Source organism: Peromyscus maniculatus, chromosome 22 (genome assembly GCF_049852395.1).
Source record: "Peromyscus maniculatus bairdii isolate BWxNUB_F1_BW_parent chromosome 22, HU_Pman_BW_mat_3.1, whole genome shotgun sequence".
Taxonomy (NCBI): Eukaryota; Metazoa; Chordata; class Mammalia; order Rodentia; family Cricetidae; genus Peromyscus; species Peromyscus maniculatus.
Genome location: NC_134873.1, coordinates 38,864,901 through 38,877,548, shown reverse-complemented (window position 1 = coordinate 38,877,548; position 12,648 = coordinate 38,864,901). Strand labels below are relative to the sequence as shown.

General features: G+C 47.7%; 2 protein-coding genes across 5 annotated transcripts in view; one reads left to right on the top strand and one right to left on the bottom strand.

Annotated features, from left to right (window-relative positions):
• The first annotated feature begins 94 nt into the window (after positions 1-94).
• On the top strand, positions 95-9,209 carry Supt7l (SPT7 like, STAGA complex subunit gamma). Of its 4 annotated transcripts, none has more exons than XM_006984828.4 (6): positions 95-227; positions 1,567-1,673; positions 3,112-3,720; positions 4,620-4,944; positions 6,308-6,545; positions 7,918-9,209. In XM_006984828.4, the coding sequence occupies exons 3-6, from the start codon at positions 3,308-3,310 to the stop codon at positions 8,178-8,180; spliced, it is 1,239 nt and encodes a 412-aa protein (XP_006984890.1). In that variant the 5' UTR covers positions 95-227; positions 1,567-1,673; positions 3,112-3,307; the 3' UTR covers positions 8,181-9,209. The 4 variants fall into 4 exon arrangements, with proteins under 4 accessions (XP_006984890.1, XP_015858908.1, XP_006984889.1 ...); XM_016003422.3 differs by having other exon boundaries at positions 3,048-3,720; XM_006984827.4 differs by having other exon boundaries at positions 1,567-1,690.
• Positions 8,601-12,648, bottom strand: part of Gpn1 (GPN-loop GTPase 1) — a 21,771-nt gene continuing 17,723 nt past the window's right edge. Inside the window, exon 14 of the mRNA XM_006984829.4 lies at positions 8,601-11,865. Coding sequence (XP_006984891.1) covers positions 11,783-11,865 — 83 coding nt within the window. The 3' untranslated portion in view covers positions 8,601-11,782. The remainder of the gene's footprint in view (positions 11,866-12,648) is intronic.

The window sequence follows — 12,648 nt, the reverse complement described above, 5'->3', positions numbered from 1 at the left end:
GGAGGGGGGCGTGGGGGAGAGCTATCGTGGTGTTGTGCAGAAAGCGGACATTTTTAGGCGTTGCAACCGGCTGGTAATAACTTCCTGTGGCAGAGGGCGATTGAAAAGAAGCGCTTCCGGCGGCCTAGAGCCATTAATCAATAAACTAGGCTCTTAGGCTTGACCCAGTCGTCGCCTCGGACCTGTCGGAGTCGGACAGCCGCGTAGACCGCTCCTGGAAGACGGCGGTGAGTATTCGAGCCTTGTTGTCTGCCCCAGGGCCAGAGTTCCCCATGTGACTGCTGTCCTGGAAACCAGACTTCCCCGGAGCCTGTGGTTGGCGCCCAAGCCTTGCTGGTCGTGATCACCGAGCCCCTACCCTGCCCCTCCCGGGCCTAGGCTTGATACCCCTTTTCCTCCTGCGGTGAAGTCAGGGAAGGGGGCAGTTTCTTGCTAGTTCGTCCGTTCCTTGTTATTCGCAGAACGAATTGCTGAGGCGGCGTGTGCAGTGGCTTTACGAACCTGGACATCGGAAACCTATTTTCTCTTTCATTCTTTGTATTTATGACCTTGGCATGACACCGGGCCACAGCTCCCACGTCTGAAAAACTGGAAATAGTGGTGCTCCCTTTTTCACAGGAGTGTTGGAAAATTGAACTAAACAGTAGTTCATATTGTAACTCTTTTTTTTTTTTTTTTTTTTTTTTTGGTTTTTTTCAAGACAGGGTTTCTCTGTGTAGCTTTGCGCCTTTCCTGGAACTCACTTTGGAGACCAGGCTGGCCTCGAACTCACAGAGATCCGCCTGGCTCTGCCTCCCGAGTGCTGGGATTAAAGGCGTGCGCCACCACCGCCCGGCCATATTGTAACTCTTTTAACAGATGCCTAGACTCTATACCAAGATGGTAGCCATGACTGGTGGGCGAATGCAGCTGATTAAGTCAATTAAAGTTGAATCCGGGGATAAATGCAAATCGATGTGAGAATACAAAGGAAGGATGTATATTGGGGAAATGTTAGGGGATAATGATTTTAGTTATATTTTTTTTCTTTCTTTTTTTTTTTTTTTTTTTTTTTTTTTGGTTTTCCGAGGCAGGGTTTCTCTGTGTAGCTTTGCGCCTTTCCTGGAACTCGCTTTGGAGACCAGGCTGGCCTCGAACTCACAGAGATCCGCCTGGCTCTGCCTCCCGAGTGCTGGGATTAAAGGCGTGCGCCACCACCGCCCGGCAAAAATAGTTTATTTTTTGAGGGGCCAGGTAGAAGACTCAGCTGGTAAAGGCACTTGTTGCCAAGCCTGACGCCCTGAGTTCAATCCCTGGAAGCCACATGGTGGAAGGAGAGAACTGACTCTCACAATCTGCCCTCTGACTTCTACATGCACACCCCCAAACACACACACAAAATAAGTAAATGTTAAAAAAAAAAAATTTACAAAGAAAAAAGAAACTTAGTAGGATGAAATTGTTAGAACTAAGGTCATTTAACCCAGGAATCCCCTCTGTTGGCCTGCAGGGCACTGGGTCCACACCTTTAGCAGTTACTGCACGCTCCTATACTGAAATATTTTGTTTCTGTGTCTCTCACCTCAGGACAAAGAGCTTGCACCTTCACACAATGTCTAGTATTCAATCGATGTGTATCGAACCTGAAGAGACATATAGGCAATGAATCTGGAGAAGCGAATTGAAGACAGATTGTAAGTTTCATTGAATGGTAAGCCACAGAATTTCGACTTTTTTTCCCCAAGGATTGCATTCATCAGGAGTTTGTCTGAGACAAAGAAGCAAAACAAAAAAAAAAAAAACAGGCTGGAGGTGTGGTTCAGGGATAAAACACTTGCCTAGCCTGTGTTCAGTCTTCAGTGCCATGAAAGAGAGAGAGAGAGAGAGAGAGAGAGAGAGAGAGAGAGAGAGAGAGAGAGCGAGCGCGAGCGCGAGCGCACGCGAGCGAGAGAGAGAGAGAGAGAGAGAGAGAGAGAGAGAGAGAGAGAGAGAGAGAGCGAGCAAGTCCAGCAACAATGTAAAGTATTCTGGGAAAGACTAGAGGGAGGGAAACCAGTTAGTCAGCAGCTGAAGTCTCCCAGCTTCAGTCTGGGGAGACAGCTCGGTCTATAATGCACTTCCCATTGCAAGCATGAGGACCTGAGTTTGAGCCCCCAAACCCATATAAAAAACCCAGGTGTGGCTACATGTGTTTATGAACTTAGTTCTGGGGCGGCAGAAGCGGGCGGATCCCTGGAGGTCACTGGTCTGGAATGAGCAGCAAGGTTCCAGTGAGAGGTCCTGTCTCAAAAAGCAAGATTGAGGACACCTGAGGAACGACACCCAAGGTTGATCTCTGGACTCCATGTACATGCGCACACAAAGAAACCTCTTGTATTCTTTCATCTGTATGTCTGAATTTGAAAGCATAAGGCTAGATTAAACATTCATGAATGTTTCCACCAGGATAAATTAAAATATGCTCAGGCACGGCATAGGATAAAAAGCACCTGCTAGTATTTTTTGTTTATTTTCCAAGACAGTGTTTCTCTGTGTAGCTCTGGCTGTCCTGGATCTCACTCTGTAGACATCGAACTCAGAGATCTGCCCAACTCTGCCTCCAGAGTGCTGGGATTAAAGGCGTGTGCTACCACATCTGGCTATCTGTCAGTATTTTTAGTGCTAATCTCTTTTTTCTATTAATCTAGCACAGTTGTGTCAAAATACTCTGGAAATACTCTAGGCCTCCCATTGAAATTTCATGCTTTGTATCCAGGCAGTGGTGGCGCACACCTTTAATCCCAGCACTTGGGAGGCAGAGGCAGGCGGATCTCTGTGAGTTTGAGGCCAGCCTGGTCTACAGAGCTAGATCCAGGACAGGCACCAAAACTACACAGAGAAACCCTGTCTTGAAAAACGGAAAGAAGAAAAAAAAAAAAAAAAACATGCTTTGTGAAGTGTTTAGATTTAGGCATGATGGGAATTCTGGTCATGAATTAGTGAAGGAAACAGGCAGTGTATATGTTAGAGTCCCAGGCACCATGACTGCTGTTCATCTACTAATGACCAATTGTTCTTTTGTCCTTCAGTCCAAGAGGAATTGTCACCGTGTGATTGGCATCTGACAGTTATTTTTCTCTTAATCTCTTCAAGGAGAACATCCTTTGTCCTAGAGTTTTGCTGACACCTTTCTCAAAGTGATCTCAACTTGCTTTTTATGTAAGAACTGCCTGGACTTCATATTTTTCACTGCAGAAGCCTATGATCTGCAATTGCCAGAGACTTAAACACATTACCCGTAGGGGCTCATCTACATTAACCCTGAGGGCTCTTCTCTGCTGGCTCTAAAATGTTGAGATACTGGGGAGAGATACCAATCCCGTCAGGCCAGACCAACAGAAGCTCCTTTGACCTGCTCCCACGGGAGTTCCGCCTGGTGGAAGTCCATGACCCACCCCTGCACCAGCCCTCAGCCAACAAGCCCAAGCCGCCCACCATGCTGGACATCCCCTCGGAGCCATGCAGCCTCACCATCCACACCATTCAGCTGATCCAGCACAACCGACGCCTTCGCAGCCTCATCGCCACAGCTCAGACCCAGAGTCAGCAGCAGACGGAAGGCGTAAAGGCCGAAGAGAGTGACCCTCTTCCCTCCTGCCCTGGGTCGCCTCCTCTCCCTGATGACCTCCAGCCTTTGGATTGTAAAAATCCCAATGCACCCTTCCAGATCCGGCACAGTGACCCGGAGAGCGACTTTTACCGGTAAGACGAAGCATTGCTAGTTATCTTTTTCTTTTTTCCCCCACTTCGGGTTTTCGAGACAGGGTTTCTCTGTGCAGTTTTGGTGCCTGTCCTGGATCTCACTCTGTAGACCAGGCTGGCCTCGAACTCACAGAGATCGGCCTGGCTCTGCCTCCCGAGTGCTGGGTGTAAGGGCATGTGCCACCACTGTCCAGCTATGTTATCTTTTTCTTAAGTGACCTCCCCAGTGATCCTGTTAAGATTATAGGAGCATTTCCACTTCTGCACAAGGAAACTGAGGATGGGAGGGATTGACTTGGCTGACAGCGCTCACATCATTAGTGGAATGTCTTGGGTTAGTCCAAATCTTCAGACTCTAGAGTCTGTATGTTTTTAATTTTCTAATACAGTAGGCATTCATTGAGTGCCTACTCATACCATTCATTTTACTAGAAGTGAAATAATACAGTGATACATAAAAGGTAAAAAGAAGGCTGAGGAGATCACTCAGTGGTGGAGCCGTGGCCTAGCAACAAGGGAAAAAAAGAAGAAAAAACAGCCTATAACAGTCAGCACCATATTCACATTTTTTGAGGGCATATAGTTTCATTCAACAAAATATTGTTGTTCATCATATTAAACTCATGATATTACTATAATTTTGTAGGGTTTGTTTTTATTTTTGTTTCTTTGGTCAGGTTTCTATTTTAATTGTTAGCTCTCTAGCCAATCAGTGAACCTCCTGGGTGAGCTCCAGGCCAAGGAGAGACCCTGCCTTCAGATACACAGCAGTCGCTGGGGAGATTGCAGGATGAAGGGGTCTGTTTCCCTGGGAAGGTGGAATTGTAAAACTCTCAGTGCCACAGGTTGGCCACCCCTGGGCAAGAGCACAGGTAACACTAGCATGCCTCCTCTTTCAGCGGAAGAGGAGAACCTGTGACTGAACTCAGCTGGCCCTCCTGCCGGCAGCTCCTCTACCAAGCCGTGGCCACGATCCTGGCCCACGCAGGCTTCGAGTGTGCTAATGAGAGCGTCCTGGAGACCCTGACTGACGTGGCGCACGAGTACTGCCTGAAGTTCACCAAGCTGCTGCGCTTTGCCGTAGACCGGGAGGCCCTGCTGGGACAGTCCCCGTTCCCTGATGTCATGGAGCAGGTGTTCCATGAAGTGGGCATTGGCAGCGTGCTCTCCCTCCAGAAGTTCTGGCAGCATCGCATCAAGGACTATCACACTTACATGCTCCAGGTGAGGTGGCCCGGGAGACGTGGGCACCGATGCCATAGTCTGGGAGTGTCGAGCAGTGTCCACAGCACAGGTTCCTTCCGGAGCGCAGTGCATGGGGACTTGCAGCCGAGTGGCTTTAACCCACTTTTCTCGAGGCCTGTTGTTTCTGTGGCCTCACACTGGCCCAGTGAGATGTCAGGGCCCTTTCAGTCAGTGGACAGCTCAAAGGTATCTGGGGTCTCAGCACTGTGCTTAGCATTCTTTTTAGTCAACAAGCATTTATTGTGACTTATTGTGAATCAGGCATTGTGGGAGGTCATAGCTCACTAGGTGAGTAAACTCTTTTGAACTTGCAGTAGTCACGAGAAGCAAAACCAGGCAAACCTGTAATAGCCACAATGGTTTCAGAGAACACTAAGTGGGTCGAAAACTAAACAAAACCAAAGGAGGTCCTGGAAGGGGGCCTGAAGGGCTAGGGTTAGAGCACACACATCTCTCCAGTTTGTCCATCTTAGGCAGTTTGTCCACTTAAGAGTGACCGGGAACCCTCAGCTTCTAACTGAGACTGCTTAGGATCCAGATTGCTTGCTTCACTCGTGTTGGACCGTAGGGTCTATAGGCCACATGTCTGTGTGTGTGTGTGTGGGGGGGGGGGGGGGTCTGTCATGTGAGACAGGATTCCACTTGTGGCTGGCCTTCCTCTCCTCCCTCCGGCATACTTGCCTCATGTAACTTTTCATTAATGATCAAGACATTTTCTGACACATTTTCGTTGTATGCTTCTGTCGTCACCTTGGACCCGACCCTTCAGCAATTTCCACCCATTGACAGCGCAAGTCCTTGTTGCTTAGTGGTGCTGCCGATGCATGCATGGCCTTGCACACCCGAAGCACGTGCTCTCCCGCTGGCCTGCACGCCCAGCCCTGGCAGGAGAAGTTTTACCATTCATCTTTCAGGCTGGCTCAGTTAAGTGTTTGCCTCAAAAGCATGAGGACCTGATTCAGATCCCCGACCGAGCCCATGAAAAGAGCCAGGTGTGGTGGCGCACACCTGAAATCCCAGCATTGGTGAGATGGGAGATGGAGAGGGATTCCTGGAGATAGCTTTCTCACAAGGCGGAAGCACCTGAGAAAGGCAGCTGCGATGACTCTTTGACCTCCACACACATGCACTTGAGTGCACATGCACACACATACATGCATAGACACGTGCATACCCACACATGTACATATACATGCACACACACACCAAAAAGAAAGAAAAAATAAAAGTACAACTCATCTGTTAACCAGTACTCTGCTGGGTTCTCCTTGGGTTACCACAAGTTGACTATCCAATCAAATTCTAGAATAGCCTTGGAAAATTAACTCTTGCTTGCCAACAGATTAGTAAGCAGCTCTCTGAAGAGTATGAAAGGATTGTCAATCCCGAGAAGGCCACGGAAGACACTAAACCTGTGAAGATCAAGGAGGAACCTGTGAGTGACATCACATTTCCTGTCAGTGAGGAGCTGGAAGCTGACCTTGCTTCTGGAGACCAGTCCTTACCCATCGGAGTCCTCGGGGCTCAGAGTGAGCGCTTCCCATCCAACCTGGAGGTGGAGGCTTCGCCACAGGCTTCAAGTAAGGCACTACGTGCAGTTGGGTTCTAGTTCTGTCCATCTTAGCACTTAGACATTTTAGACTCGGACTCTAAGTGGGGAGAAGCAGGCATGGGCAGAAGAACGTTGCTGAAACAAACAGCTGTGGTGGGCCCTTTTCAGTATGCTCTGCTGAAGAAGCTGTGTTCCTCCCTAGAGACGGCCAACCAACTGCAGACAAAAGGATGAGATTGTTGTACCCTGTTTGAGTACGCGGCTCTCTTGTAGGTTGTAGCTGTGATGACACTGGTTCATTTTAGTTTTAGGCCATTACACTTGTATGTGTTTGGCTGGTTATTGAGACAGGTCTTGCCGTACAGTCTATTGGGTCTGAAATTCAAGTCCTCCAGCTTCAGCCTCCCTCGTGCTGGGATGGCTGGGCTACACCACACACTGCCTGCCTCACTACCCAAGTCAGTTACATTGCAAATTAGTTTGGATACTTGTTTACAAATGTAAATGCATAAGAAATTTAAATATCAAATCCTCAAATGTGACCCACAGAAAATTAGGCCAGTGTCAGACATGCTGAAAAGAGGCTTTTGGCCAAGGGAGAAGAAACAGTTAACAGCAGAACTGTATTTATTACCAGATTACAGAGAGGGAGGGGCATCCAGGACCATGTCCCTTGTCAGGAGAAACAAGCAGGGGACAGATGTCAGCATCATGCAGTGATCAGAGTCTTCAGAATGCAGGAGAGGTCCAGAGAGTCTCAAACAAAAGGCAGGAAAATAAGAAGACAGCCCCATAAAAGGAAGGAAAGAGAGCTTGGGAGATGCTCAGTGGGTAGGAGAGCTTACTCTGCAAGCGTGAGGACCCGGGTTCGAATCCCTAGCACCCATGTCAAAGGAGTGGGTGGCTATGTGTGTCTCTAATCCCGACACTGGGAAATGGAGACAGGTGATCCTAAAAGCTTACCAGCCAGCCTTGTAAAAACTGAGTTCCAGGTCAAGGCAGTAAGAGCAACAGAAGATTCCAGCATCCTTCTCTGGCTTCTGCATGCATGTAGGTATGCACACATACCTGCAGGTTTATTTGTATAACACACACACACACACACACACACACACACACGGGAAGGACAGGATAAACTACCTGAGCAAGGCCTGGAACTGTATCTACCTTTGAACATAATCTTTCCACCCAGTTTTACTTTCCTGGTGTAGGGAAAATGGAGGTGGGTAAGGTGAAGGGAAGTGGAGAGGAAGTTGGTAATTTGGGGTGACATATAGACATCCTCAGTCCATATGTGGAACAGCAATGAAGACAACGTAGAGGATGTTCATCAGCCCTGGATGGGAGTCAGTTGTTCTGTTTGGCCCCCCACAGGTTCATACTCTTCCCCTTCGTTCTAGGTGCAGAAGTAAATGCTTCTCCTCTTTGGAACCTGGCTCATGTGAAAATGGAGCCTCAGGAGAGTGAAGAAGGCAACGTGTCTGGGCATGGGGTGTTGGGCAGCGACGTCTTTGAGGAACCAATGTCAGGCATGAGTGAAGCTGGAATCCCACAGAGCCCCGAGGACTCGGACAGCAGCTATGGTTCCCACTCCACGGATAGCCTCATGGGGTCCTCCCCCGTTTTCAACCAGCGCTGCAAGAAGAAGATGAGGAAGATTTAACTGCAGGACCTTCTGGTCCAGACCAGCATCAGCAGCAGAGAACCTCGTTGTTTAGATTGTTTCCATAATAGTGATTGGATTCTTATTCTTAAATACAGCGGGCTTTCCTAATTTCAGAGAAAAGGTCTTAGCCTGGCTACATTTCACGTTGGCACCGTTTTTGTGCTTTTTCAGAACAACAGAGCCACTGTTCACAGACCGACTGTGATACTGGCAGTTATCAGACCAAAGCACGGTCCCCGCTGTTATCTTCCTGTGGGACACACGTTCTTAGCTCCTCTCGGCCATCTCTCGGGCACAGTTGGGAAGAATCACCGACACTTTGATGATGTTCCCTGCAGAGGTGCGAAGCCGAGGTGTTCTGCTTAAACACCAAGGCCTGTGTGCATTCATTTACATCAATATATGCCATTCGAGATGTCAGGTTCTCATTCGTTTATTTTGGGTCAAGTCATTGGGAATCCAGTAGTAATACAGAACACAGCTAAACATAACATCAGTCATGTTTCAAAACTATTTTTGCTACTCAAGCCTCTTACAAAATAAGAGCCCCGTGGTGACAGCCTTATGTAAATAGCGCTTTCCCCACAGTTCTTTTCTAGATTATTCCATCCAACCTTATCCTTTTTACTTTTAGTATGCTTTCTGCTGACAGAGACTTTCAAGTATTTTCACCATGCACATTTCCAACTGCTCGTTTTCTCCTTTGTGAAGGATGCAAACAGGACCTGCTCCAGTTGCTAGATGGGCAGCATTTGGTTTGTTCCAGGTTGTTCTTTGTTGTTTATTTTGTTTTGTTGTTTTCTTGAAGAAGACATCTGAGGAGCCAGAGAGATGGCTCAGTGGGTAAAGGCACTTGAAACCCCACATGGTGCCTGGAGAGAACTAACCTCTCCAAGTTGTCCTTTGGCCTATATACATGCCATGGTGCATGCCTGGGCATTACACACACACACACACACACACACACACACACACACACACACACACACACACAATAAATTTAAAAATAAATTATTTTTGAAAACAGTCAAGTGTTTCCCTTCTTCTGAACAAGTTCCGCCCCACCCCCTTCATGTCCTGTGTGTGTGACCCTGTTTATCAGAGTTGGCTCAAGTGTAGGTGAGAACTTAGTGGAACAAAAGCAACCTAGCAGCAGCCACCTCACTGAGGAAAAGCACACCCCCTCCCTCAACAACCAGCCTTTGCTAACAGGCCCTCGGAGGGGTGGGGTCTCAAGGGTGCCCTCATCATGATGAAATGTTGGCAGGCCTATCTTGTGCAGGTAACCAGCGCTATAGTGAGTCCGTGAGTACAGTGGCTACATCATCTTCAGAAGGTATCTTTTTGCTGTCCATCTCCCATCCTGTGGTTCTTAAATTCTTCTCACCCCCCTTCTATGACGGTCCCTGAGCACGGGTGTGTGTGTATGTGTGTGTGTGTGATATAGATATGTCCTAATTAGCACCTCACCGCCACTCACTCGCCACACTTGGGCCAGTTACAGGTTTCTGCATTAACTGATTGATGCCCACTGCCATAAGCTCCGATGAAGGCCAAGCATAGCTCTATCTCAAATGGTAAACGAGTTTAGGCCAAAGGATAGGCATGTTCCCTTCCTCAAATGCCAAACCAAGGTGAGGGATTGAGCTCCCGACCTTGGAGTGTGTTTCCGGGTTTACTTCGTGCCTGTGTGCTAGCGCATGTGGGTGCGGTCGTGTGTGAGGAAGCCAGAGACAACTCTCTCCATCCACCTTCACACAGCTCCAGGGACGGAACCCATGGCGCCAGGCTGGCACAGCAACGCCTTTAGCCCACTAACCCATCTCCCCATCCCACTTCCAGGGGTTTTAAAGACAGCCACATCATGTACCTTAGACTGACCTGAAGTTATACCTTATTTTAAAATATTTATGAATTTCCAAACTAATCCTTAACACTCTTAAAATCTACCCCGTTTTGATCTTCATTTTCATGAATGAAGTGGCCAAGAGGCAGTGTATGTACAGTGTTTAGTTCACTTACTTGGGAAACATTCATTAAGCACATCCATATACTAAGTCTCACACAAGTGGCATAAAGACAGGACCCTACAGAGCTGACAGCAGGAGAGACAAGTAACATTTTAAGAGAGAAATAGGTAAGAGGAGGCACCATGGAGAAGAGCTGAACATGTTCAGAGTATTGCTTTGCAAATAGTTTCCCCTTAAATAGGTCAAGCAAGTATAGTGGCCCAACCGTATAGACACAGCATTCAGGAGGCAGAGGTGGTCTGGGACACAAGAAAGGTCCTCTTTCTCTTTTTTAAGACGGTCTCACTAGGTATCCCTGACAGGTCTCGAACTCACAGAAGCCCACCTGTCTGCCTCCCAAATGCTGGGATTAAAGATGTGCACCACAAAAAAAAAAAAAAAAAAAAGATGTGCACCACAACGGCATGACGTCGGGCAGAAAGGTTTTAGCTTTAAAAAGGAAAGATCAGAGTTTCCCACTAGGTATGGAATATTGAATAATTAATGGTAAAATAAAATTCTGTGTTGCCTTGAAATAATACTGGAGGACAGGCACCAAGTCAAGAAAGACAAGGATACTTTGAAAAGGCAAGTTATGAGGACTGGTAGCTGATTCATCTGGCCTGGGATTAAGTCGTAGGCTGAGTTGGAACAGTGTTCTGAAAGTCGAGCACACCCCAGTCACCTGGGGGGCTTACTGAACAGTCTGCTGAGCCCCCACCCCATTTCTGGTGAAGCCAATTTGGAGATAAATCAGTAAAACTTTCCTGGCTGATGATCTTACTTCTGGTCCAGAGACTGCACTCTGAGAACGAGGGCAAACCCTTCTGGTTTTGTGTTATTGAATAGATACCTAGCCAAATCCTGTGATCACAATGCTCTACATTGTTCTAAGGACAATATAAATAGGACATGCTTTGGACCTGGGTAGGTAATGTAATGCACATGGGAAACTAAACTACACATTACATCCCGCCAGACCTGCCTTTAAAGTCCGGTTCTAACAGTGAATCAATTAGTGATCACGTAATTTCTACCTTGAAATCATGACAGACAGGTTTACCACAAAGTTAAAAACTTTATCCAGGTCACCCTTCAAACAGAACTCTCTATAATGTTACCCCTTGCGAGCACATCTCATACCAGCTCTGGCTGCCAAGGGCCCGCACTGCCCCGTCTCCTCCCATCCTGTTGTTAAGAACAGCAACTTGAGGTGCAGAGGCAAAAACACAGTGCTAAAGAAGCTGAGTCCACGGTCCAGCCTGGTCAAGATCCAAAGTCGTCTTCAGAACCGTCCCATGAGCAGCGAAAGTACTTGAGTTCAAACAGTGCAACTCCAAGTTTTAGGCTCGACAGTTATCAGCTTCCAGAGCGGTGAGAATCCACTTCCTTGTATTAAATACCAGGAGAAGTTCCCAAGGACGGGCACCCACCTGCCAGCTCCAGCTTCAACCCTGACTTCATCTAAGTCCGGTTTCCCTCAAAGAAGTCACTATCCTGGAGAAACTGCTCTTGCCTGCAGCCCTGACTCCCAGGAAGGACCTCTCTGTGGAGACCCAGCATGTCAGACTCAGGAACAAGTGGGATGGGCTACTTGTTTCTCTTCCAATGTTGTGCCATTGATTCTTGCATGAAGTTCTGAAACGCTGGCTCTTCGCGGCTTTCCTCTGTAACTGTAGGAGAAAAGGGTGCTCCTTTTAAAACCCTCCGGGAACGACAAGCAAGTCAGCCCTGTCACCCTCCCCACCCCCCCACCCCCCGTCAGAAACCACATTTGAAAATGATTTCTCACTTTTTCAAGACAGGGACTCACTATAAATCCCAAGCTGGCCTGGAACTCAAAGTCCTCCTGCCTCAGTCTCCACCACTGGGTTCCAGGCATGTGCCACCACACCTGGCTGAAACTACTTTTCCGGCATTAAGTACTCACACCTCCATTAATGAAACGGCTTCTAGAAGCGTGCCTTATTTATCAAGTTACCAAAGTGTGCAGCAGCTAAGTAAAGAGAACATCCCCTTCATAAATAACTAACAGGAGGTCTACTCAGGGAGGGAAGAGACAGAGAAACATCTAGAGTAGAGTTAGCCACTGCCTCAGCTACCCAAGAGCTAGGAATAAGTAGAGAACCGCCATATTTGACTGTTAAAGATCCAAAACAAATCACTCAGGGGCTGGAGAGGTGGTTCAGTGGTTAAGAGCATCGGTTGCTCTTACATAGGCCCCAGCTTTGTGCCCAGCACCCACGTGGTGGCTCACAACATCTGTACCTCCAGTTCCAGGGGACTTCTGACCTCCGCGGGGACCAAGTATTCACATAGTGCGTACATAGACATGCAGGCAAGACATTCACATACATAAAGTAAAAATAAATACATTTTTTAAAAAACCCAACATTAGGACTCAGGATGTAGCTCAGTGGCACATGCTTTTAACAAGCAGGAAGCCCTGGAGTCCA

Excerpts from the sequence above, each read along its gene's own strand:
- Supt7l (XM_006984828.4), top strand. The coding sequence starts at position 3,308 with ATGTTGAGATACTGGGGAGAGATACCAATCCCGTCAGGCCAGACCAAC. Across the intron at positions 4,945-6,307 it reads ATCACACTTACATGCTCCAG|ATTAGTAAGCAGCTCTCTGA; the intron begins GTGAGGTGGCCC and ends GCTTGCCAACAG. Across the intron at positions 6,546-7,917 it reads GGCTTCGCCACAGGCTTCAA|GTGCAGAAGTAAATGCTTCT; the intron begins GTAAGGCACTAC and ends CCTTCGTTCTAG.